The sequence below is a fragment of the Carassius gibelio genome, chromosome B3 (assembly GCF_023724105.1).
Source record: "Carassius gibelio isolate Cgi1373 ecotype wild population from Czech Republic chromosome B3, carGib1.2-hapl.c, whole genome shotgun sequence".
Lineage (NCBI taxonomy): Eukaryota > Metazoa > Chordata > Actinopteri > Cypriniformes > Cyprinidae > Carassius > Carassius gibelio.
The window spans coordinates 25,426,744-25,449,828 of NC_068398.1; the positions used below are offsets into that span (position 1 = coordinate 25,426,744).

The 23,085-nt window shown below is 36.8% G+C and overlaps 1 protein-coding gene across 1 annotated transcript in view; it reads left to right on the forward strand.

The window, feature by feature from the left end:
• Positions 1-23,085, forward strand: part of LOC127952688 (corticotropin-releasing factor receptor 1-like) — a 110,970-nt gene that overhangs the window by 31,583 nt on the left and 56,302 nt on the right. The window contains exons 2-4 of the mRNA XM_052551355.1: positions 7,362-7,449; positions 20,745-20,795; positions 21,932-22,051. Of these exons, the coding sequence (XP_052407315.1) occupies positions 7,362-7,449; positions 20,745-20,795; positions 21,932-22,051 (259 nt within the window). The remainder of the gene's footprint in view (positions 1-7,361; positions 7,450-20,744; positions 20,796-21,931; positions 22,052-23,085) is intronic.

A 23,085-nucleotide genomic window follows, 5' to 3' on the forward strand; every position in this document is an offset into this window, starting at 1 on the left:
CATGATCTTTTTCAGGATTCTTTGATGAATAGAAAGTCAAATGAACATCATTTATTTGAAAAAGAAATCTCCTGTAACATTTTCACTTTGAAACATTTCTTTTTTCATTGCATTATGTATAAAGCCTCTGCTGCGTTATCCTTTTTATTGTAACTTTAGTTTTTTTTATGTCTAGTACCCTAACCTAGCTTTTGCAAACATGGATCGAGTTGAATAGCTGCACCATCTTGAACTTTGTATGACAGCGATAAGACACTTGTGACTAAGTCTGGTTATTGTTCCCTAGAAAGGCGTTGCCATAATACACACAACAGCACAACTGGACCTTTCCTCTCCAACTGCACCTTCAGACTGATGCACTAAATCCCAAAAAGTTTAGCATCAAGAGCAACTGGAGGGTGGAAATAGAAAGAGGAGAAAAAGTGCAGGCAGAGATGGCAAGACAGAATCAGAAGGAAAGAAGAGGATATTGTTCAGAATAGTTTGGACATAGCTAGTTAAAATGTGACTTTTTTTATCCTCTCGGACTGGAAGGAGGATTAGATGTTTGATTCTCTGCCCAAAATAGACCTGCCTTGGAGAAACATGCAGGCAACGCTGGATAGAATTTGATCTGCTCTAAGCCGCTCAACAATGGCTTCTAAAGAGCCAGACTTATAAAGTTCTGCTAGAATACGGATCAGTGCTAGGGGTGGGAGTTGAAATTGCATTTCCTTTACATCCTATTTGCAAGTCACAATGAGAAAGATGGCAAGCAACGGTTGAGAGTCATTAGATAAATTCACTAAGATGCCATCGTTCATATATCATTGTCTTATAAATAGTTTATGTACTGTGCCAAAGCATATGGAGAATTATGTCACATCTCATTCCTGTTTCAACCAAGCGTCTAATAGCTTAGACCACTCATTCCCAAGGTATGCCCTCGAGAGTGCTATATTTTAGGATGCTCCAGAGGTTTCAGATTTCCTGTGTTTAACCTAGAAAAGCAGAAATTATGAAATTATTGAATCATCATCATAATGGCCAATGGAACAACATTAACGATAATACTAAATTATATCCATTATAATAAGTTAAAATAAACAGTTTATCGAGTTTGAGGCAGATATAAATAATGCATTTTTTTCATTTCGGGTGGTCTTATGATCATATATCATAAATCAAGAGACCTGTCTGATGCAGTACCTTTCAGGAGAATGAGGCCTGTGACTCCTCAAGTAATGACTGTTTAGTGTCATCTGATTTCCTGGTGTTATATCTTCCCTCACTTATCAGCTTATTTCAGATAGCTGCAGAGCTTTTTATACCACGTGGCTCATTTTCCCAGTGTCCCATTGCATTCATCCTTGATTTGTTAAAAGACCTGGGGTTTTTCTAAAGCTCTCTTGCACCTCTCAGGCAGTTAGGAGTCTCTCCTCATCCATGGTTCTTCAGGGACCGGCTCTATATTTGCATGATAGGGGAGCTCCCCGTTTGGTTTTCCAGCATGGTGTTCCTTCAAGGCCAGTCTGAAGAGTTCCTTGAGAGAGACAGAAGGAGGCAAAATGTGGTAAATGCCATAAGGTTATGCTGCATTCCAGGCAGGTTTTTGAACCCGTAAATCACGACTTCAAATCGCGATTTGTAGCGTTCCAGGCAAGTCACACCAAACTGCCTGAGGGCAAGGAATTGTAGCTAGATTATACATTTTATTGCAACGTTATATTGTCCTAAAGTCTATTTCTCACCGTGTACCACTTGCATAAACACTGCATCAGTATGCAATATTATCCGTAGGGGCTGCCATTGTTGTTTCACGGGCTATGTGACGTCAGAGCTCGGAACTGGGAGTACATCGATCTAGTATGAATTCACTGGTGGGAAGTAACGGGTTTGACTGCCTTTCCGGTGTACTTTCACAGGTAGAAGGTTGGAAAAACACGGGTTACGGGTTGCCTGGAGCGCAGCATTAGACAGAGTGGTCTTTGTTTATAATGTGAGGTGATGTATACTGAGACAACAGTAGTTCATTTCTGGACCTAATGCCTTTTCATTAGCTCCCAGTCTCTTAGGAGGAGTATCATAGAGATGCTTAAAAGCTTCCCTGTGGAGTCTGGGGTGTTTTGATAACGAACAGTAATGTGTGTTGTTCTTACTTTTGAAGGAGATCGAGGATGCTTAAGAACATGGCTTTGAGATCAAGACCAAAAAGCACTGTTGTTGAAAAGATGAGCTTAGACCTGCATTCATTTATATGCTGGTTGAGGCTTGTTGTTGTGTATATATATATATATATATATATATATATATATATATATATATATGTATATGTTACAGATTGCATTTTCATTCATATTTTGTGCTTCTTAATGTTAACATGTTCTAACATTTTTGGCTTTATATTGATTGATTGATTGATTGATTCACTGAGTCACTCACTCACTCGTTCAGTTCAGTGTTAGATTTAAATTCACGTATCCCTTACATTTCATTAATTTGTTCATTCATTAATTCATTCATTTATTCATTCATTCATTCATTTCAGTATTAAGTTTATATTTGTTACTATCATACACACATTCATTCGTTCATTTCAGTGTTAGTTTTATTTTGTCTTTAACACACAAAATGTATTTATTTAATTATGTATTTTGAGTGTTAGTTTTTTTGTATCCCTTTCATACGCTGTTTATTTATTTTTATTAATTAATCAATCAATCAATTCATTCATTCATTCATTAGTTAATTCGTTCATTCATTTTCCAAAAGAGCAGCAATAAACAACAGAATTTATATATTAGAATAAATATATATTAGTGGCGGGCCGTTATCGGCGTTAACATGCTGCGTTAACGCGAGACTCTTATCGGACAATAAAAAAAATATCGCCGTTAATCTACTCTCAAAGTTGTGTTGGGAGCTGGGTCTATACTAAGCAAGCTATGATGACTTTCTCCTTGATATTTTAAATAACCGACTGGCTGAGGCCAGCCTAAAAATAGATGCTCAGGACAGTTGACGGGCCACTGCTGCACATCATCCCGAAAGCTTATCTTTTTCACGTGTTTTTATGCCTTACCGCTTGTCGATTTAAACATTAAAGCATCCAAAAACAAGACGCAGAAAAGCTGAACAGAGTAGCTGGTTACTGGCACGCTGTGTTCGGTGCGCACGAGAGAGCGAGAGAGAGAGAGGGCCGCGTATCACGGACAGCGACACTGAACCAAGCTCCCTTCTGCGAAGAGAAAGGCGTCTCAAAACACTTGAACATTGAATTTGCTTATTTTTGCTCTTGCGCCGACAAATACATACAAAATATGTCAAAATATCCCCCTTGGAAATTATGCTCGAAAAAACTGTCAGTTATTTCTTAAGTGAAAGTAAACAGTTGAGGAAAAAAATGGGATGTGTATTATATTGGATGCATTCATCGTCTCTTAAAGTGACCACGCCTAATTTAGCTACTGGCTGCTGTAATGTTAATCCAAGAAAATGAAAGAAAATCACTCACTGCTCTTGACTGAATTACTTTGTAGTTTTAACAGTCAAACCAAAAATTATTCAGACACCAGATATAATGTTTGATATATATAGCAAAACTGTAATAATGTGAGAAATGTTGAAGGTGTCTGAATAAATGTAGGTTTGATTGTATATTTCATTTTACATTGAAGACTATCCAATGCTATTTTACATTTAATTATTTTGGTTTCTGTACCTTGACACCTACAAACTTGAAAAAAAACTTAAACATTGGTGTGAAACAGGCGTAATGTTGTTTTCACCTTGTGCAATGTGGAATTAGATTACAGCTTTTTCAAGCACTTTGTGATGCATTTTGGAAACAGGAGATGAGCCCCTTTTCTAATGCACCACCTAGCTTGATAAACCCCTTCTCAAAGACTTACTGTCTGTCAATTATGTTTGGGTAACACACATATTCTGAATGCCTTCGGCAGAAATCGAATGAGCCATTTTAATATAGATTAATCTAGATTCCTTTTAAGATCACAGTGAGATTAATCTAGATTTTAAAAAAAAACCATGCCCACCACTAATATATATATATATATATATATATATATATATATATATATATATATATATATATATATATATATATAAATATATAATCATTTATATTATCTAGGCAGACATCTGTGCGGGACATCAGTAAGTCAGTAAGTCAAGTTCACTTAAATTAACGGAATCACTTAAACTAATCAGATTTTAAAATGCTTCATAAGCGAGAGACTGACATCGGACAAGTTACATTATTACATAGAGCTTAACTGCTTTCAGGCTACTGAAAAATGTAGTTAAGTTAGGAGCGCCACTACTATTCGTTTGTTACTCCCCGCTGGTTATGTCAGCACAAAGCTCTCTAGTTGTTTGTCAAACTATCGTGTGCGTACAGTACAGCTTGAAGCCCTCCTGGGTAATCCTGTCCAGCACATGGGTTATACAATGGCCCTCCAGTGTTGGTGGCTGAGGGCGATGAATTGAAACTGTTCCAAGTGACAGGAAAGTCTGAAGGCACAACCGTCCCTCGACATGAAACCAGCCTTCAGCGCCATGGCGGAACAAGCCAGTCTGGATGAAGTCTGTGAAAGAGACAGCGGAGGGATTGGGAAAGCCGGGGAAAAAATAGCATAAGCGTTTGGGATGTTTCTGGAAGGACCAGAGGAAAAAGCAGTTCAAGGCTTCAAGAAGATTACTGGCGAGTGAGCCAGCAGCTGACCAGCGAGAGGAGTGCTAGTCTGCCAGCTCATAAAACACACCAGGGGCTGTATTTCTTACGTTTTTCCCTCCTAAATCCCACTGTTTGTCTCCCACTAGCTCGAGTATGTGCTGCAGATGGTCTTTAGAGCTGTCAACATTGAACTCTATAAACATGTCCTCATGTGTCGGAGGTCAGGGACCAGAAGACAGTGGGCTGTTCACCTCACGCCACTGGGAACTTGAAGTCATTTTTGAACAGCTAGTAAAAATTTTAGTGCTTAGCTGAAAGACTTCACTCGATGTGACAATGCTGCTTTCCATTGACATAATGAGTCTGTGGTGTTGGTATAAATTTTCATGGTTTCATTATGGGGTGTGGAACGATTATCAAGCTGGCCCTGAAAGCTTTTAGCGGTCATGTGACCATCCGGGGTCTTTGCAGTCTTTATGACTCGGGGCTCAAGTCGTTTAAGAATGGAAGTGCAATGTAATGGGTTCAGTCATAGACTGCTGTCTGTTTCTGTTTTAGGAAGGTGATATAATTTATTTCATCCTTATTCTTTGTGTGGGTTTAGTGTGCTGTAAGGGTATTTTTATCCAGGGTTATGAATTAGAGACGGTCACATTATAGCAAATCAAGCACATGCAGAACCTCGCTGTCTCTCTTTCTGTTCAAAGAGCCATTAGTCTTAAAGCTGTGGTCTAGTAAAACATATCTAATGGATTCCGCTTGAAAATAATAAATTGCATTTAGTTCAGTTAGAGGGAGTCATTTAGTCGGCGTGATGTTAGGACACAAGGGTCACATCTGTGATTTTTCCCTCTCGTGTCCTGAACATGAATGTTGAAACAAAAGCCCTGGTCTTCTGGGTATTAAGTCTTTAAATCTTAAAGCTTAAATCTTTTTTTAAATCAAAGCTGGAAAGAATTTAGTATAAAATAACTGTGCAATGAAGTGCTACATTGTTGATGACAATGACAACTATCCTTTTAAATAAGAAATAATAATCTGAATTACAGATATTTTAGCACATAAATACAGATTACATCTGCTACAGTTTAGTCTGACTATTAAAAAAAAACTGACTAGTCTGAGACTAAATAGTTAAAACCATATCAGCTGGACTGAAAACTTTACATTACAATTCTAATGGAGAAATCACTGTTTTAGTTTGACTGAAATGTACAATTTTAAAGTGCTTCTAAACCTACAGTTAGGGCAGAGCAACACATTTAAATCTATATTTATCATAAAAATAAGTCCATGATATTGATGAAAGCTTTTAAAAATTTTCAATATTTAGCCTATACTACACTACAATAAACTAATACACATACAATACAGTATACATTCAGCATCTGCTGTCTCACAACATAAACTTTATATCCAAATCTGTTCTTATAGTTCACTTCATGAGCTGTTTCATTTGTTAAAATGTGTGGTCAAATACCCACTGCAACACAAAGGTCTTCACAACAAACAACCAAAATAAAAGTCCAATTTAACTTGAAGAAATTATAACAGAATATATTATTATTATAAAATGTACCTCTCTATGTAATAAGAATAATTATAAAATTAATTTAGTCATTCATTAATGCATCCGTTTTTTTTTCTTTTCATTTATTCGTTCATTTGTTTGTTCATTCGTTCGTTCGTTTCATTCATTCATTCATTCATTCATTCATTCATTCATTCATTCATTCCTTTGTTTGTTCGTTAATTTGTTAGTTTCAAACAACCAATATTTTTTTCATATTTTCCATGTTTTTAAAGAGTATACAAGTATACAAAAATGCAAGTTTTAATTTAATTTAATTTATGATAAATAAAAAATGTATATTTAGTATTGTAATTAATAATTTTATTGTTTTATTATTATTATTATTATTATTATTATTTATTGTCATTATTATTATTATTATTGTTATTATTATAACTTAAAACTGTCACGGTTGCTGCTGCTGTGGAGGAGACGAGGAGATGAAGGATTTTAACCAAATAGGGAAGTACATGGAACAGGCAGGAACAGGCACTTAGCAGTATGGTTAGACATGCAATACTGGACAAAGAAACTCAGAAACACAGGGTTTAAGTAATAAGGGAGGAAACTAGGGAATTGGGGAAACACAGCTGACATAAGTAAAACATAATTGGAACAGGAAACAGGAAGGACCAAATATGGGCATGGGGGGGAAAAACTAGGACATGGGGAACAAAGTACACAAGACAAGACAGGAACACAGGCCTGACAAAAACACATAATCCAAAAAAAACAATTTTATATGGATAACACAGAATTGGGGAAATAATATGTAATTTCCTGGGACCCTAAACTAAAATGTAATTTATTCTGTAGACTTTCCTTATAAATTAACATGTTTACAAAACTGTAAGGATTTACTGGTAACCAATTAAGCAGAAAAGTTTCAAGCCTTCGAAAGCAACTTTAATTTCAGTCTGTTTCTCAAACATAGCTAGTGTATGACTTCAGTAGCACAACCGTGTGACAGGCGTACCTGCATTAGTATTAGACAGATGTTGACCTGATTTACTTTTCCGTTGTATGCTGTCTCTTTCTGGATATCCAGATGGATGCTAAAGCCAAATTTTGTTTTCCCTCCACAAATTTCCTTTCTTTGCACCACCGTTGCAGGTGTTGACCATCTGGATTACGCTAATCTCCAGGGCAACCGCTGACCTGACCTGTGACGCTCTGCTCCTGCTCTCCACAAATCTTACAGGTTAGTCTCCATAACTAATCTTAAACCAATTTTGCTTTGGGGTATATAAGAGTTTAGATTTGGTTTGGGAAGCGTGGTCATAGATCAGTTACACAAGTCAACTTAATGGCCGGTGTTAATGGTCTCCCGTTTGAGGTATTGATAAAGTGTCAGGGTGGACCATGGGATTTGTGCTTAAGCTTCATATCACCAGTACATCTGAAAACATCTGAGAACATTTACTAAACACATTTACAGGAGACTTTGGGCTTTACACATGTCATGCGTGAACCTGCGGAACACAAAAAGTATATTTTTTTTAAATGGTTTTGTCTGTTAATTGAGAGTCTCATTTTGAGATCTCATTTTGGACCCCATAGACTTTCACAGTATGCACATTCTTTAGAATATATTATTTTATTTTCCACAAAAGAAACTCATACATTTTCACAACATAAGGTTGAGTAAATAATGAGCTCTTTAATATAAAATAATACTATACATATTAGCAGTGAGGCCCTTGAAGCTGAGATACCCAGGGCCTGGTTCCCCGATAACGCTCACTCTTGGCGCGCTAAGAAGAATCGAAAGATATATCTTACCAAAGTTGTTTATGTTCCCAAGTGTGTTCCTCGAAGTGTCCCTTAGGAAGCCTCGTAACACGCTGCCTCTTACGTCCGACGTTACAAGAGCGCTGTCCCAAGTGAAGGTGCTGAATTAGTTGGCATCGATTGCTCAGGAATCGATTTTCCACTTCACGCGAAGGTGCAATACAGCGTTAAGAAAGACAACACGTTCTATGCAAATGAAACATTCCTCAAATTATTACAGTAACATTTATTTTAACATAGTTTAAGTTATCAGTAGAATATAGACTATAACTGAAATTATCAGATGGTCAGTAATATGTTCACACGATATGTTGTGACGGTTAGACGAACCAGGTATCCCTCACTAATCATCCACCCTCCTTATCCCATTGTGCCACTTATGCCACTTATTGACATGGGTTTAACGACTTCAAAAAATTATTTAATACACTTTTATATTAATGGTGAGATACTTAAAATCAGAATTGATTGGCAAGCAGCTGCAGTTGCTTCTGTTTAATGCGGTATTGATTGCCATTTGTTAATGTTTTCAATAAAAAGCAATCTATTAACAGAGAGAGAGTATTAGATACAGAATGTGGTCTGGAAGCAACGTATAAAATGGCACCTAGCTTAGTCCGTAGCCCTCTCCCACGACCTCGATGAAGCTCCCTGTAGCGAAAAACTTAGCGCCGCAAACAGCTGGACTTCAGGGGGGTTAAAGCGAAATTCTGCCACATTAGCCTGGCAAGCACAGGTCTGAGAAGGTCCAGCAGTTGCATAATGAGTTTTCTTGGGAAGCAAAAAATTTTTTTTAATATAGCCACGTCAGGCAAAATGTCAAATGAACTTAAAAAAAAAAAAAATTGACATGGACTAAAACGGCTCTGCGGCCGGCGCGGTCTTTGATTCAATTAATGACAAGTTGGATTGTTGCCATAGTTGGTCGCTTACTGGACACCACTATGCTTACCCATTTATAGATAGATTAGCCATTTAGAGACAAATTGTTTGCAAGATTTTCATTATCAAAAGTGATTGCCAATTTGCTTTAATGACATTACGAAATTGCCTAGGCGTATTACCACCATATTAGTTCCTGTACCAAATAAAGTAAACTTCATAAATTGGCCTGTATCCATTGCGAACATATTTTATTATTAGTCTTAAAATGTCAATAATATAAAATCATTGTTGAGCCACAACATTGTCAACATACCATAGTTTGACTTGTACTGCGCTGCACTGATTTCTAAAGACCGCTGTACAGTGGCGGTGACTATGTCTTGAGCTCAAACAACGCTAAGAGAGAGATTACAATGGTCCAGACCAATCTTACGAAAGAGTGACGTACAGAAGATATACTTAGCGTATGAACGTGTCGGGAATCGTGCCATATGGTTAAGAGAGAGGTTAAGGAATAGGTTAAGAACTACTTAGTGACAAGAACGTTTTGGGGAACCGGGCCCTGGTTTAATGCTTTTCTATTCTTAACTGAACTAATTTTTCCATATCATGAATGGGGATAGGGTGCAACAAGAATAACTGAACATGTCCCATGGGATATGTGACTTTTTTTTTTTCAATGTAGACAAAACATCATCCGTGACAAACATAACTCTTATTGCTCAGAAATGGCAATATAAGGAGATAAAAGCTGTGATGGCTGGATTCAGTTTGTTGTTTTTTGCTCTGCTTTGAAAAGCTCAAGACTTTAATAAACTGGGGTTTATTTTGGTTTGCAGTTGAAGCTGAGGGGTAAATCGAGCACTACTGCAAAAATGCTGGAATACACTGCAGATTTGTTTGCATTCAGAGCTTTTCAAAGGCTTAGTGAGTGTGAATTGGTGTGAAACTCTAAGGGAAAAAGTATCAGATTTTCTATGTACAGTTTTTCACCTACAAATGTTTCATTAGTAATATTTGTAAACTTCGAGTAAGGCTTATGTTTTGTACACTAAACTGATAAAATTGCTCTATGGTTGATCTTTTATACAGTAGTTTAAGTTGTATGTTTCATTTGAGGATCGACTGTGTCTCTTCATAAATTTTTTTATAAAATCCCCCTTCTTACCACCCTCCCAAAAAGAAGACATTTAACCCTAAAAAAAAACAAAAAAAAAAACACTTATTGCGGATAGCATGCCCCTTATAATTCTGTCTTGGAGATATATATATATATATATATATATATATATATATATTCTGAATTCATATATTAACAATTTAAACACTTAATTAGAAACATGGATGCCAAGTTTAACATGTTTGATGTTAGCTAAAAATGTGCTAACTTTGATACAAAATGTTTATATTGCCCACATATATCATCCAAAATAGTTAATCGACTAATGTGGTGCGTGAGTCACACTCTTTACCTCATTTATTATATTATATTTAGCTGAAAAGTTGAACCTATGCTCAGATATTCATAACAGGCCAGCTGAGACCAATCTGGTGTGAAATCTGGCAAATGATGCATCCTTAAAACTTCAAAGAGTAAATCTCTCACACACGGTGAAGTTACCGTGGCTTTCCTCTTAAATAGAGACACGTGCTAATCCATCTGGTAGACAGATTAATGGATCAAGTTTACACCAATGAACTATATATATGTGTACAGGGCCTTACAACCATTCGGTGAGTCAATAGCTCAGTGGTTAAACCTGCAGTTATTTGCAGTTGTCAAATATCTGATTGGTCCTACAGTCGTATTTCTTCATGCAGCATTAACACAACTATAAAATTGTGAGTAATTTCAGATAGATTTTCCAAGTTGAAACCAAACATCGTATTTTTAAATGCTCGCCATATAACGGATAATTAATCTGTCCTGAATGCCTGTAAACCCAGAACCTTACACTGTTGATATGATTACACAAGTCTTGTGGAATTCAACCCCTAATCTCCAGCGCAGCTGCGGCAACAAAGCCTGCTGGTGCCAGCGTAACAATTGCGAACTCACAAGGAGTCAATGTTGTGTAATATCACTGGATAAAAAAACTCACATTGGTTGAGCTGAATAATGAAAAGTTTTTAATAGATGTTCTGCGTCTGTCAGTCTTAGATTCGATTTTGCATGTGCTGCATCACAAGGAAGGAAAACAGGCCAGGGATGTGGCTGTCTAGGGATCGCAGGTCCCCTTGGGGACGATTAGGAAATGCCGAGTAATACATTCAACCCATCTGTCATGCTCAGTATCGACGCAAAGAGACAGTTGATGTTGAATGTTACTTCCCCACATAGGTGCTCTCATGAGAAAATCTGGCCTCCCGAACCACATAGAAACATCTTTTGAATATCTGCATCTGAAATGATTGTCATATGGTCCAAAAATTTAGCCTGCTCTTTCAAAGTAAATTGATTTTCAAGTTATGCCAAGTTATGCTGTCTTTCGGGACAGATAAGGGTGGAAATGTTGTGTGTATTATCTACCAGAAACTATCTCTTTGGCTTTATTCTTTATAGTGTCTATGTCTTTGAGATTGTTTTGGACAGTTTGTAAACGCAGAGTTTTGTACCGTCTAGTTCTTAAATTGGCGGTAAACACTCTGCTTTGAGAAAGAGCAGCCTGTGTTTTGAAGTGCAATTGACTAATCAAGTGTTTCTGGCTAACTGGATTTTCCTGATTTGTTTTTCTGTGGTAACCTTAGTGATACTAATTGAGAGTCTTGACAAAGAGAAGTTTAAGAGTCATTTAACAAACTGACCTTTGATTGCAGCCTGCTGTTTTACAAGGTGCTGTTTGTGTTTGTATCAGGACAGATCAAGAGCTTTATCATTTATTTCTGGTCTCCCGAGTTTTGTAGAATAGAGAATCAGGGTTATTTCAAAATAATTTGTCAGCTGAAATTATATAAAATTAATAAAAAAATTTTTTTTTACTTTTAGTAATTAATTTATGATGTTAATAAATACACAATTGTAACATATATATATATATATATATATATATATATATATATATATATATATATATATATATATATATATATATATTGTCAGAACATGAATCACCCAATAGCTATAGTCGTGCTCAATGCGATTTGTATGAGCAGTTACACAAATTTGCAGGTCACCTCAGCTCACCAACCATACTATAATATGAAACATATTTTATTTTGCCAAGAGAATACATTTGATCGACTGAATGCAAATGCAAATATTTAACTCAACCATGACTCCGATTACCAGAGATGTATAGTAACGAAGTAGAACTACTTCACTACTGTACTTAAGTACTAAAAGGCGGTATCTGTACTTTACTAGAGTATTAATTTTTTCTCCTACTTCCACTTTTACTTCGGTACATATTTTCGCTGAGTTTAATACTTTTACTCCGATATTTTTTTTATGTGCTGCATCGTTACTCGTTACAATTATAATAATGTTACGAATCATTCCATTACAAACCACTGCCAGAACTGTAGATGGCAGATTTGATGAAACTGGCACATCATTGAGCGAAACAAGCGATTAAGAAGACTGCGCATGCTGACTGAACTGCTGTGAAGAGAAAAATGAACACCGAGCCGAGCCAGATTATGACTCGTTCATGAGTCAAGAACCGGTTGCATCGGTTCTCGGATGACCAGTAACGTTAGTTCTTTCTGACAGTTTGATTCAATAAACCAGTTGAAGAAAACAGTTCACCGATTCTTTTGCGCTCGATGCAATGGCGTCATTGGCGTTGACTGCACATGGGCTCATAACATTAACACAGAATCAGTTCAGAATCAATCACCAAAAGAATCAGTTCGGTTCCAGACGCTCTGTTTGTCGGTTTGCTTCACGCTAAATCACACATGCGCAGTATCATCACATCCTCGTTTCACGAATCGGACGCGTCTGACAGAAACGGTTCTTGACTCGTGAAAGAGTCATTATCTGGCTCGGCTCGGTGTTCATCTTCAGTTCTCTCTTCACAGCAGTTCAGTCAGTGTACTGTTTGAATCAATGAATTACTCCGGGATATTGGTTTATTTTAACTCAGAGGGAGTGTCAGACACATTAAACAAGTTAACAGCTTAATTCATCTGTGGATTAATGCGTATTGGAGACGCGAACTGTTTAAAACGATTCAGTTCGATTTGGTGGACTGTTTCAAAAAGATCCGGTTCCATCGAATGATTCGTTCGCGAACCAGATATCACAAACTGCTTTGTTTTTAACTGTCTTACAACAGACACGGAAGAGAAGACAATGCTGAATAAAGTCGTCGTTTTTGCTATTTTTGGACCAAAATGTATTTTCGATGCTTCAAAAAATTCTAAATGACCCTCTGATATCTTATGGGTTTGAAACAACATGAGGGTAAGTTATTAATGACATCATTTTGCAAATTGGGCTAACCCTAGTTTTTTGTTTACAAGAAGTTACAGTCAAAGGAATTGTGATTGTCCTTTAGGTTAATCATTTGAAATAGTAAAAACAATATGCTCAAACTTTTGACTCCTTTTTTAAGGGGGGGGGGGGGGGGGTTAAAATGCTATTTCATGCATACTGAGTTTTTTACACTGTTATAGAGTTGGATTCCCATGCTAAACATGGACAAAGTTTCAAAAATTAAGTTGTATACGTTTGAAAGAGTATTTCTGTTCCAAAAATACTGTTACCGGTTTGTCACAAGTTTCGGAAAGTTTTTTTTCGAGTATGGCTCTGTGTGACGTTAGATGGAGCGGAATTTCCTTATAAGGGCACTTCTGCCGGAAGAGCGCGTGCTCCCATATAGCACATAGACATAGCAGAGCACTGAGAGCACAGGCATTCACTGATCAGAGCGAGAGCGTCGCAAAATGTCACAAAAGGAGTGTGTTTTTGGTTGCCAGGGCAAGACAACCCTGCACAGATTACCAAAGAAAAAACAGCATTAAGGGACCAGTGGATGGAGTTTATTTTTTACAGAGTATCAACGGAGTTGTGCAAGTGTTTTTGTTTGTTCCCTGCATTTCGAAGATGCTTGTTTTACAAACAAGGCCCAGTTTGGCGTGGGATTTGCACATTATTTCTTAAGGATAATGCAGTCCCAACGAAAAAGGGTCACGATGGTGTGTTGGAACCGCATGCGGTGAGTAAAACTGCTTAAAATATCTCTGCCTCCTTGTTAGTGCGTCCCCCTCCCATCGGAGACCCGGGTTCGAGCCCCGCTCGGAGCGAGTCGTTGCTGATGCTGCTCTCGTCCAGTTTCAGCCTTCACAGCTGTCACAGTTTCCAAACGCTCTCAACGCAAAAGCTTACTGGCGCTCGTGATTCTTTAGCTCCGCCCACACATCACGCCTCCAGCCTGTCGTGTTTTTCCAGGAAAAATCGGTACAGACTATCTTTGTCTTATGAATATAATAAAACTAAAGACTTTTTGGAGTTATGAAGGATGCAGTACTACTCTATAGGTACTCAAAATTAACAGGATATTGAGTGAAAACGAGCATTTCACCCCCCCTTTAATAGCTACATAACACAATACTTCTACTTTTACTTTCAGTACTTGAGTAGTAAATTTTAAAATAGACTACTTGCAATACTTAAGTACAAAAAATGTTGAATACTTTAGTACTTCTACTTAAGTGTGGTGCTTAAAGAGCACTTCAACTTCTACTCAAGTCACTTTTTTGATAGAGCACTTGTACTTTTACTCAAGTATGGGTCTCTAGTACTTTATACATCTCTGCCGATTACCATGAAATAACCAGCTTGAAATATGTTTTGTGAAAATAAAACTGGTGGCCATGTCTCCTGGAGGTCATATTTTGTATAATTAGCTATAAAATATCAAGAGCTGAAGTGATTAGATTTCTTTCATGTGCCATTTTCTGATTGTTTGTGTAGCCATTATTGACGTAATTCTGAAATTAAAATTCACAGATCCAAGCATGTGTAAAGACCAGGGCTCTCACAACAAAGCTGTGATTACCTAATACTGAGCCCACTCAATGTAATTAACACTGGAGTACAAGTAGCATGTATTTTTTTTATTTTCAAATGACTTTGTTTTCCTTTATCATGGCTATGTGGAGTTTCACAGAATATGTAATTAATCACACAATATGAAATAAAACTAAATAGTAGTATTAATAGTTTTAATAGTAGTATTAATAATTTCTAAATAGTAGTATTAATCTATTAATAGTTTTAATACAATTTTTTTATTATAATTATTATCTTAAACTTAATTTAAATGCATTTGTACATATGTATTTTACTTAAAATTAGTCTTGTAACAAGTGCATTAAGTTATGCATAAAAAAGATGTGCTTGTAAATTACGTTAAAAAAAGTGGGATCGCAAATATGTTTAGCCTTTGTTGTGCACTCTTTACTTCTCTCTCTCTCATATGTACACAAACAGATGAGCACAAATACATCTTCACACAAATATTTCTGTTTGTTCACACTGTGAGCTGTGGGTGTCCTTTGCATCATTCATTTACTCCACTGCACTGCTATCACACGAAGTTTGACGGCAAACATAACCAACACATTAAGGGCTAAACATCTCTCTTTTTCTCAGTACAAGCCATGTTCCGATGGATATGCATTAAATAACTGTCCTTTTCAAATTCTGATTGAATGATTCTCATTGCTTAATAATACAGCTGAGAATCATTTTTAGTTTGTTTATCTGTTTGAGTAAATAGGTTATAACCTGATAAGTTAAATAATTAAAATTCTATTCATTATAATAAAATTATTAAGCAGCCTCCTTGTTTTAGAGTTGATTTTTCTGTATCGCCATATACTATAGCCACAATTATTGGTCAGTGTCCATTTTTTTTTTTTTTTCAATGCTTAGATCAGCAGATGTTTTGAGAAATTTATGAACGTAAACCTCAAACTATGAGCACAGTTTTTCAGCACAGTCGATCCTATCCAATAATGGATTTTTTTTTTCCCCTGAGAGATGTGTAGTAGCTCGTATAAAGCAAGTCGAGATCATATGTGTTTATTTCCTGAGCAGCATATTGTTCCCATAAAATCTAAAAACATGGATGTCAGGATAAATTACATTTGCAGGAACAGCAGTGACCCTCATTGTGCTGCCAAATAAACAAACTTCATTCCGCAGGGTCGGACCTCATTTTTGAATGAATATTTTAATGGCACGGTACTGAGAATTCATTGTTTTGCACATCCGTTTCTGCGATTTGAAAAGACTTCGAGAGCAGAGCTGCTCATATCCATTATGAATTATTCAGCAGCGATATCCCCGTTCGTTCACCTGTTATTTCCGGGCCAGAGGATGAAAAGACATGGTGACATGCTAGCTTGGGTTGTTCTACTCCTGTGTGTGTGTGTGTGTGTGTGTGCGTGTGTGTGTGTGTGTGTGTGTATTCTGCTTCAGTGCCATGGAGCCAGAGCAACTGTCCGTTGCTTTTGTGAGTAGAAGATTAATAGATGTGTGCTTGTTTTATCTCGGTGAACAGCAGACAGAAGAGTGAATAGAGAAACAAATTCAACCATGATTTGATAAGCAAAGGTGCACAAATCCCTATAGTAAAGATTCATACGTTATTTGCTTGACAAACAAAATATTGTACAATTAAAAATATTCTCAGAATCATTTTGATTCATTTTTTTCTTTATTTGTTAACTTTGTCTATATGTAATTGTTTTAAACATCCAAAATTATTAAAGCTAAGATGCAGGTGCACTCAGGGTGTGTCCAAATCCACATGCTGAATCCAATTTTGCTATTTCAACAACAGAAAAATGGTCCGTGCACCGGGGCCCATTTTTGGAATGGGTTGTCCCTATTCTCTTAATAAGTAATTGGCGTAACGTTCAATAAACAGATCAGAGTGTCATCTCTCATGCCCTTTAAGAGCGAGATGCGCTCGCCATGGCAGATCGCTATTTACATGGCGGAATTTGTTGGCGCAAAAGCTGAATGCTTCTTAAGCAAGAAACTGATCTGCTTGTGCACGAGCCAAAGCTTCCCGAGGTGAAGAAGGCGTGGGATGAAGTAGCAGTGCAGGCTTTCAAATGGCTCAGCGCGATGAGTTAGTTAACATATATGTGTGTGTATTGGCACGATTGTTCAATTTATTAGCCAACTTCATTCATCATTATAAGTAATAATACGCTGAATTGCAAATAGGTAGCCTAATTCTAATACACACAATGACTATCCATCATTACATTTTTATATTTATGTACACAATAATATTATTTTACACTGTAATCCTTTTGTTTTAAACATTTAGCATGTTTGTGTGATTAGCATTCCTGTGTGTAATAAGCAAGTCAACGCGCAATGTGGACCCACCAAGAGGCGCATTTTCTACCGACTACTAGACTTTAGACCAGGTTTGAGTTGGTCTATGGCGCAGTCTATTTTCAGCTCGCTAAAATAGCAATGCGCCAGCAAAGTGCCTGAGCACACCGATTTTTTAGACCAGCAAACTCATGGGTGCACAAATGAGCGCAAATGCATTCGCTAATTAAACGACGTGGCGCTGTACGGGAAAAAGCGAACAGCGCCGGACTGAAACTGCCTTGCATCGCATTGTGCCGGGTGTATGATAGGGCCCAATATCTGAAAATATCTGGTGAAATCAACAATTAACTATATCGATGCTCAGTGGCTTTGTTCAGATCTCGGCTGAAATGACCCAAATTCATTTATAGTCAAGTCAAGTCACCTTAATTTATATAGCACTTTTAGTTATAAAGATTGTAACAAAGCAACTGACCAGCATTAAACAGGAAAATAGTGTGTCAATAAAGCAAAAATGCAGTTCATCATTTAATTCAATGATGCCATCATCCAGCTCAGTTCAGTTTAAATAGTATCTTTGCAATCAAGTCGACGATATCGCTAGAAAATTAAGTGTTAAATTAAGCAAGCCAGAAAACCTTGGGATAAACCAGGCTCAGTCAGGGGCCAGTTCTCCTCTGACCAGACAAAACCAGCAGTTCAATTCCAGGCTGTAGCAAAGTCAGATTGTGCAGAAAAATCGTCTGTTTCCTGTGGTCTTGTCCCAGTGGCCATTTAGGAGACAAGGTCTAGATTGAGGATCTGTCTCTGGGGCTAATCTAGTTATCATGGTTTCTGCTGACATTCAGGGCTTTAGAGGTCCTCTCTAGGTGCTGATCCACCATCTGGTCTGGATACGTACTGAATCCGGGTGACTGCAGTGACCATCTGATCTGGATACAGACTGGATCTGGTGGATACGGTGACCTTGGAATAAGAGAGAATCAGACAAATATTAGCGTAGATGCCATTCTTCTAATGATGTAGCAAGTACATTGTGTGTTATGGGAAGTGTTCCCAGTTCCGTAATAAATGCAGCCTAAAAATCCTTTAACGGATTTGGAAATTTTAAATGTATAAGTGTGTTATGTCTAAGCCAGGTTAAGGAGGTGGATCTTTAATCTAGATTTAAACTCACAGAGTGTGTCTGCCTCCTGGACAATGTTAGGTAGGTTATTTCAGATTTTGGGTGCTAAATAGGAAAAGTATCTGCTGCCCTTATTTGATTTTGATATTCTAGGTATTATCTAATTGCCAGAGTTTTGAGAATGCAGTGGATGTGCAGAGCAACCACCCAATAAAGCATTGCAATAATCTAAACTTGAGGTCATGAACACATGAATTAACATTTCTGCATTTGACATTGAGAGAATAGGTTGTAATTTAGATATATTTTTGAGATTTACAAATGCTACAAACGTAGCTTTCAAAGGAAATATTGCTATCAAATAACACACCTAGGTTCCTAACTGACTATAAAGAATAGACAGAGCAGCCATCAAGTCTTAGGTTCTAGGTTATTACTTGCAGAGTTTTTAGGGTCTATAATTAACACCTCTGTTTTTTTCACAATTTAGCAGTAAGAAATGACTCCTCATTCAGGTTTTTATATCGACTAAGCATTCCGTTCATTTTTCAAATTGGTATGTTTCTCCGGGTCTCAAAGAAATATAGAGCTGTGTATCATCAGAATAACAGTGAAAGCTAACACCATGCTTCCTGATGACATCTCCCAAGGGTGTCATGTAAAGCGTGAAAAGTTATGACCCTAGTACTGAGCCTTGAGGTACTCCATACTGCACTTGTGATCTATATGATACCTCTTCTTTCAGTGCAACAAATTGATGGCGGACAGATAAGTATGATTTGAACCATGCTAATGCCCTTCCATTAATGCCACCAAAGTTTTCTAGTTTATTTAGGACAATGCTGTGGTCAATAGTGTCAAACGCAGCACTAAGATCCAATAGCACTAATAGAGAGATACAACAACGATCAGATGATAAGAGCAGGTCATTTGTAACTCTAAGGACAGTAGTCTCATACAGGTTTATTTAAATTTTTATTTTATTTATTTTTTTGGTACTGCCAGCACTGTATTAAAGACACAGTGTCAAATAAGCAGTATAATTCAACTTTCAAACACTAATGCATTCCATGTAGTACTTCAAGCTTGAATTACTCTGATGGTAGAGATATTTCTGTATATACATAAAGGTCAGGGGGCACGATTTTTACAGGTATTATTATATTATTTAGCTTTTGAACAAATTGGTTGTAATTGATTCAATGACTCACTTGTCACTTATCACTACCTATGGGTGTAAAAATGTTACCTGCAGAAAGAATCACACAAAAAATATTATATTATATTATATTATATTATATTATATTATATTATATTATATTATATTATATTATATTATATTATATTATATTATATTATATTACACAAACAGCCTTGTCTGCTATAGCAACATTTTGTCTTCCTTGTTTTATTTGCATAGATATCATCTGCAGGCTTTGATCTTTTGTCAGCAAGAAACCCAGAAATATGTGCTGTAAATTAAATCTGATGGCAGCTTGTGTTGAGATGAAAGAAAAAGTGAATGTGGGAGCATTTGTAAGTGTCACACTTTCAGCCAGGATTGTCATCATCCACAAGTCATTGAGCAATATAAGGTGTTTCAAGCCATTAAACCTATTGATGGAGAAGGTTCTGTATGAGATTGTATTATCTGTATGAAGCACTACAGTATACATGTATTTCTGCACAGGAAATGGTGATAAGTAATACTTAGTGTATATCATTTATTTAGTTTTTTCACAATTATTACTGTTAAAATGCATTTATTTTATTTATTTAAATTTTTATTTATGGATTTATTTAAAGGGACAGTTCACCCAAAAATGAAAAGTCATTAATTACTCAGCCTCATGTCGTTCCAAACCCATAAAACATTCCTTCATCTTCGGAACACAGTTTGAGATATTTTAGATTTAGCACATTCACAACGCTGCTGTTTGATGCTGCTGACGTGTTTTCTGGCACGCCTAATAACAAAGATAACACGTCAGCTCTCTGACCCTCCATAGACATCAACACAACTGACAGGTTCAAGGCCCAGAAATTTAGTAAGGACATCATTAAAATAGTCCATTTAACATCAGTGCTTCAACTGTAATGTTATGAAGCTACGAGAATACTTTTTGTGCATGAAGAAAACAAAAATAATGATCTTAATTCAACAAGTGCCACGGATGCATGTCTATTCCACTGATCACAAAGAAGCAACAGCCCAACTGATTTCTACGCTGATTTCTGCGTTAGCAGCAAAAAAAAATTATTCTCGTATTCCTTTCATTTTAATTTTTCGTTTTCATTTTTAGGTGAACTAAAATCAGAAAAAAAAAACATGATGTATGAGACTGATAAATGTTTTTTTTTTTCTTCTTCTCTTTTCTGTTCCCAGCTCGCACTTTGATCCTGTGGAATCAGACGTCTAGTCCCACCAATTCTACAGGTCAGTTTACAAATCGATATGACAAATTGCAAACAGAAACACAGTGTTTCAGCCAGCGGTCATGACAGTGATATCCCCAAGAAAATATTTAGTGTAGGCTTTGAGCATGTGAAATTACTTCAGACGCTGCAATACATTTTGCCATGATATCATGCACTAGAGATTCTGTTTTTAATAATAAATAACAAACAGTAAATTCCAAAATGGAAAAATTTAATTTTTCATTTTTGTGCCAGTAGAATAACAAGATAAATAAATAGATAAATGAATAAAACAGGTTTTGCAAACACAACCTATGTCTTCCATTGTTTGTCAAAAATGTACCCAGAATGCAGTGGATTAAGACATATATGTGAAAGTCTCAAAGGATGATTAAGAAATTCTTAAAAACACTTTTTAATCTCTACTGGGTTCCACAGATCCTCTCTGTTTATAAGAACAATGTGTGAAAAAAAACCTCTGAATTCTGGAAAAGAGGCCAATTCAGATGATACGAGTGTGCCCTGCAGCTCACACAAACACATAGAAAAAAGCCACAGAGATAAAGATGGATAAAGAGATATCAAATTGAAACCATTTTCATGAATCCCACGTGCCTCCCATGCACCCATCACCGTTAATAGCCTTAAGTGCTTATGCCAGAGCCTCTGAATATGTTTACTCTCCAGTTTCTTAAGAAATAACATTTCTTTAGGAAACATGAGACTCAATCGTTGCCGAGATACCACACAGAAAACAGCCAGTGTTAAATGATCTCCTGCGCATGTAATAGGAAACACTTTGTGCTGATTGACTCAATTTTAAAACGGTAAGCATTGATTCTGTGCATGTAGCGGAAAGCTCAGTGCATTATCATCAAATATTGGAACAGCAGTCACAGAATTCTGGACATTATCTTCAGTGTTTGTTTAAGAAATATATTTTTTAATCAGATTATTCTTTCAGCTACCAATAAATAACACTGCATTTCAACAATACATATTTTCTTTGCCACTTTTATTTACAATTTTATTGCACTTCCAGTCAAAAGTTTGGAATGATAACATTTTTTTTTTATTTCAGTATACAATTTCATGATGATAGATTTCCCAGGATTCTGTAATCTCCTGCATTCTCTCTGTCCCTCTGTTTTTTAGGTTTGTTCTGTAACACTTCGATTGATGGCATTGGGACATGCTGGCCCAGGAGCAGTGCTGGAGAAGTGGTGTCCCGTCCCTGTCCAGAGACCTTCCTCGGAGTCCGTTACAACACCACCAGTAAGTGCTCAGCATCTCACATCACAGTCCCGTCTGCTCCTGTTTGTGACAGCACAAGCTGTTTCTTTTTTATATCCATTTTATAGAAGACCTAGGCGCTTGACTTATATTTTTCACATCTCTTGTCAAGCCGATGTTGTTGGACTTCAAACAATGGCAGGTCTTTGGGGGTATTTTCAACGCCTGTAACCTGCTGAAGTCATGTTTTGGATGAATGTATACATCTGGCACTGCTTGATAGGAACAACAGCAGTTTGAGCATCATAAGCGAGCCAGCAGCTGAGAGCTACACTACATACAGTAACAAGCTTTCAGATTCATGTTTGTGTGTTGGTGACAGAGGGGGAGTGCGTGTGCAGTTTTTGAGCTGGTGCATGCTACCAAGTTATGTTTTACCACTGCTAACAAGCACACTAATTGTTCTGCCAGTGTGTTTGTGTGTGTAGCTCTAATGAGAGAGACTCACTGCTGTGACTAAAGTGTTCCAGTATCCCTCAGAGACGGGTTCTAAATGCTCCCTGTGGACAGAGGTGTAGTTTTTTATGAAATGATGCATTGTCACATTCTCTTTGTTCATTCTTCTTTCCTTCTTTTGTTTTCTCGTTATTGATTTCTTTTTCATATTTTTTCCTTCCTTCCATTCTTCCTTTCAATATTCCTTCCCATTTTCTCCTCCTTCCCTTTTGTTATTTTTCTTTTTCCTTTCCTTCATTCCTTCCTCCTTCCTTCTGTTTTCTTTCTTTGTCTTCTCTTTATCCCCATCTTTACTTTCCTTCCATCCTTAATTTGTTTTATTTTTTTGTCTTCTCTCTATTCCCATCTTTCTTTTCCTTCCCTCCTTCCTTTTGTTTTCTTTCTTTGTCTTCTCTTTATTCCCTTCTCTCTTTTTATTCTTCCTTCCTTCGTTTCAACATTTCTTCCTTCCAGCCTTATCTTTAATTCATTTAGTCTCTTTTTTCGTTTATGTCTTTTCTTTCATCATTTTTTGTCTTTTCTGTCTTCCTCTTTCATTCTTTTATCCTTCCTTCCTTCTT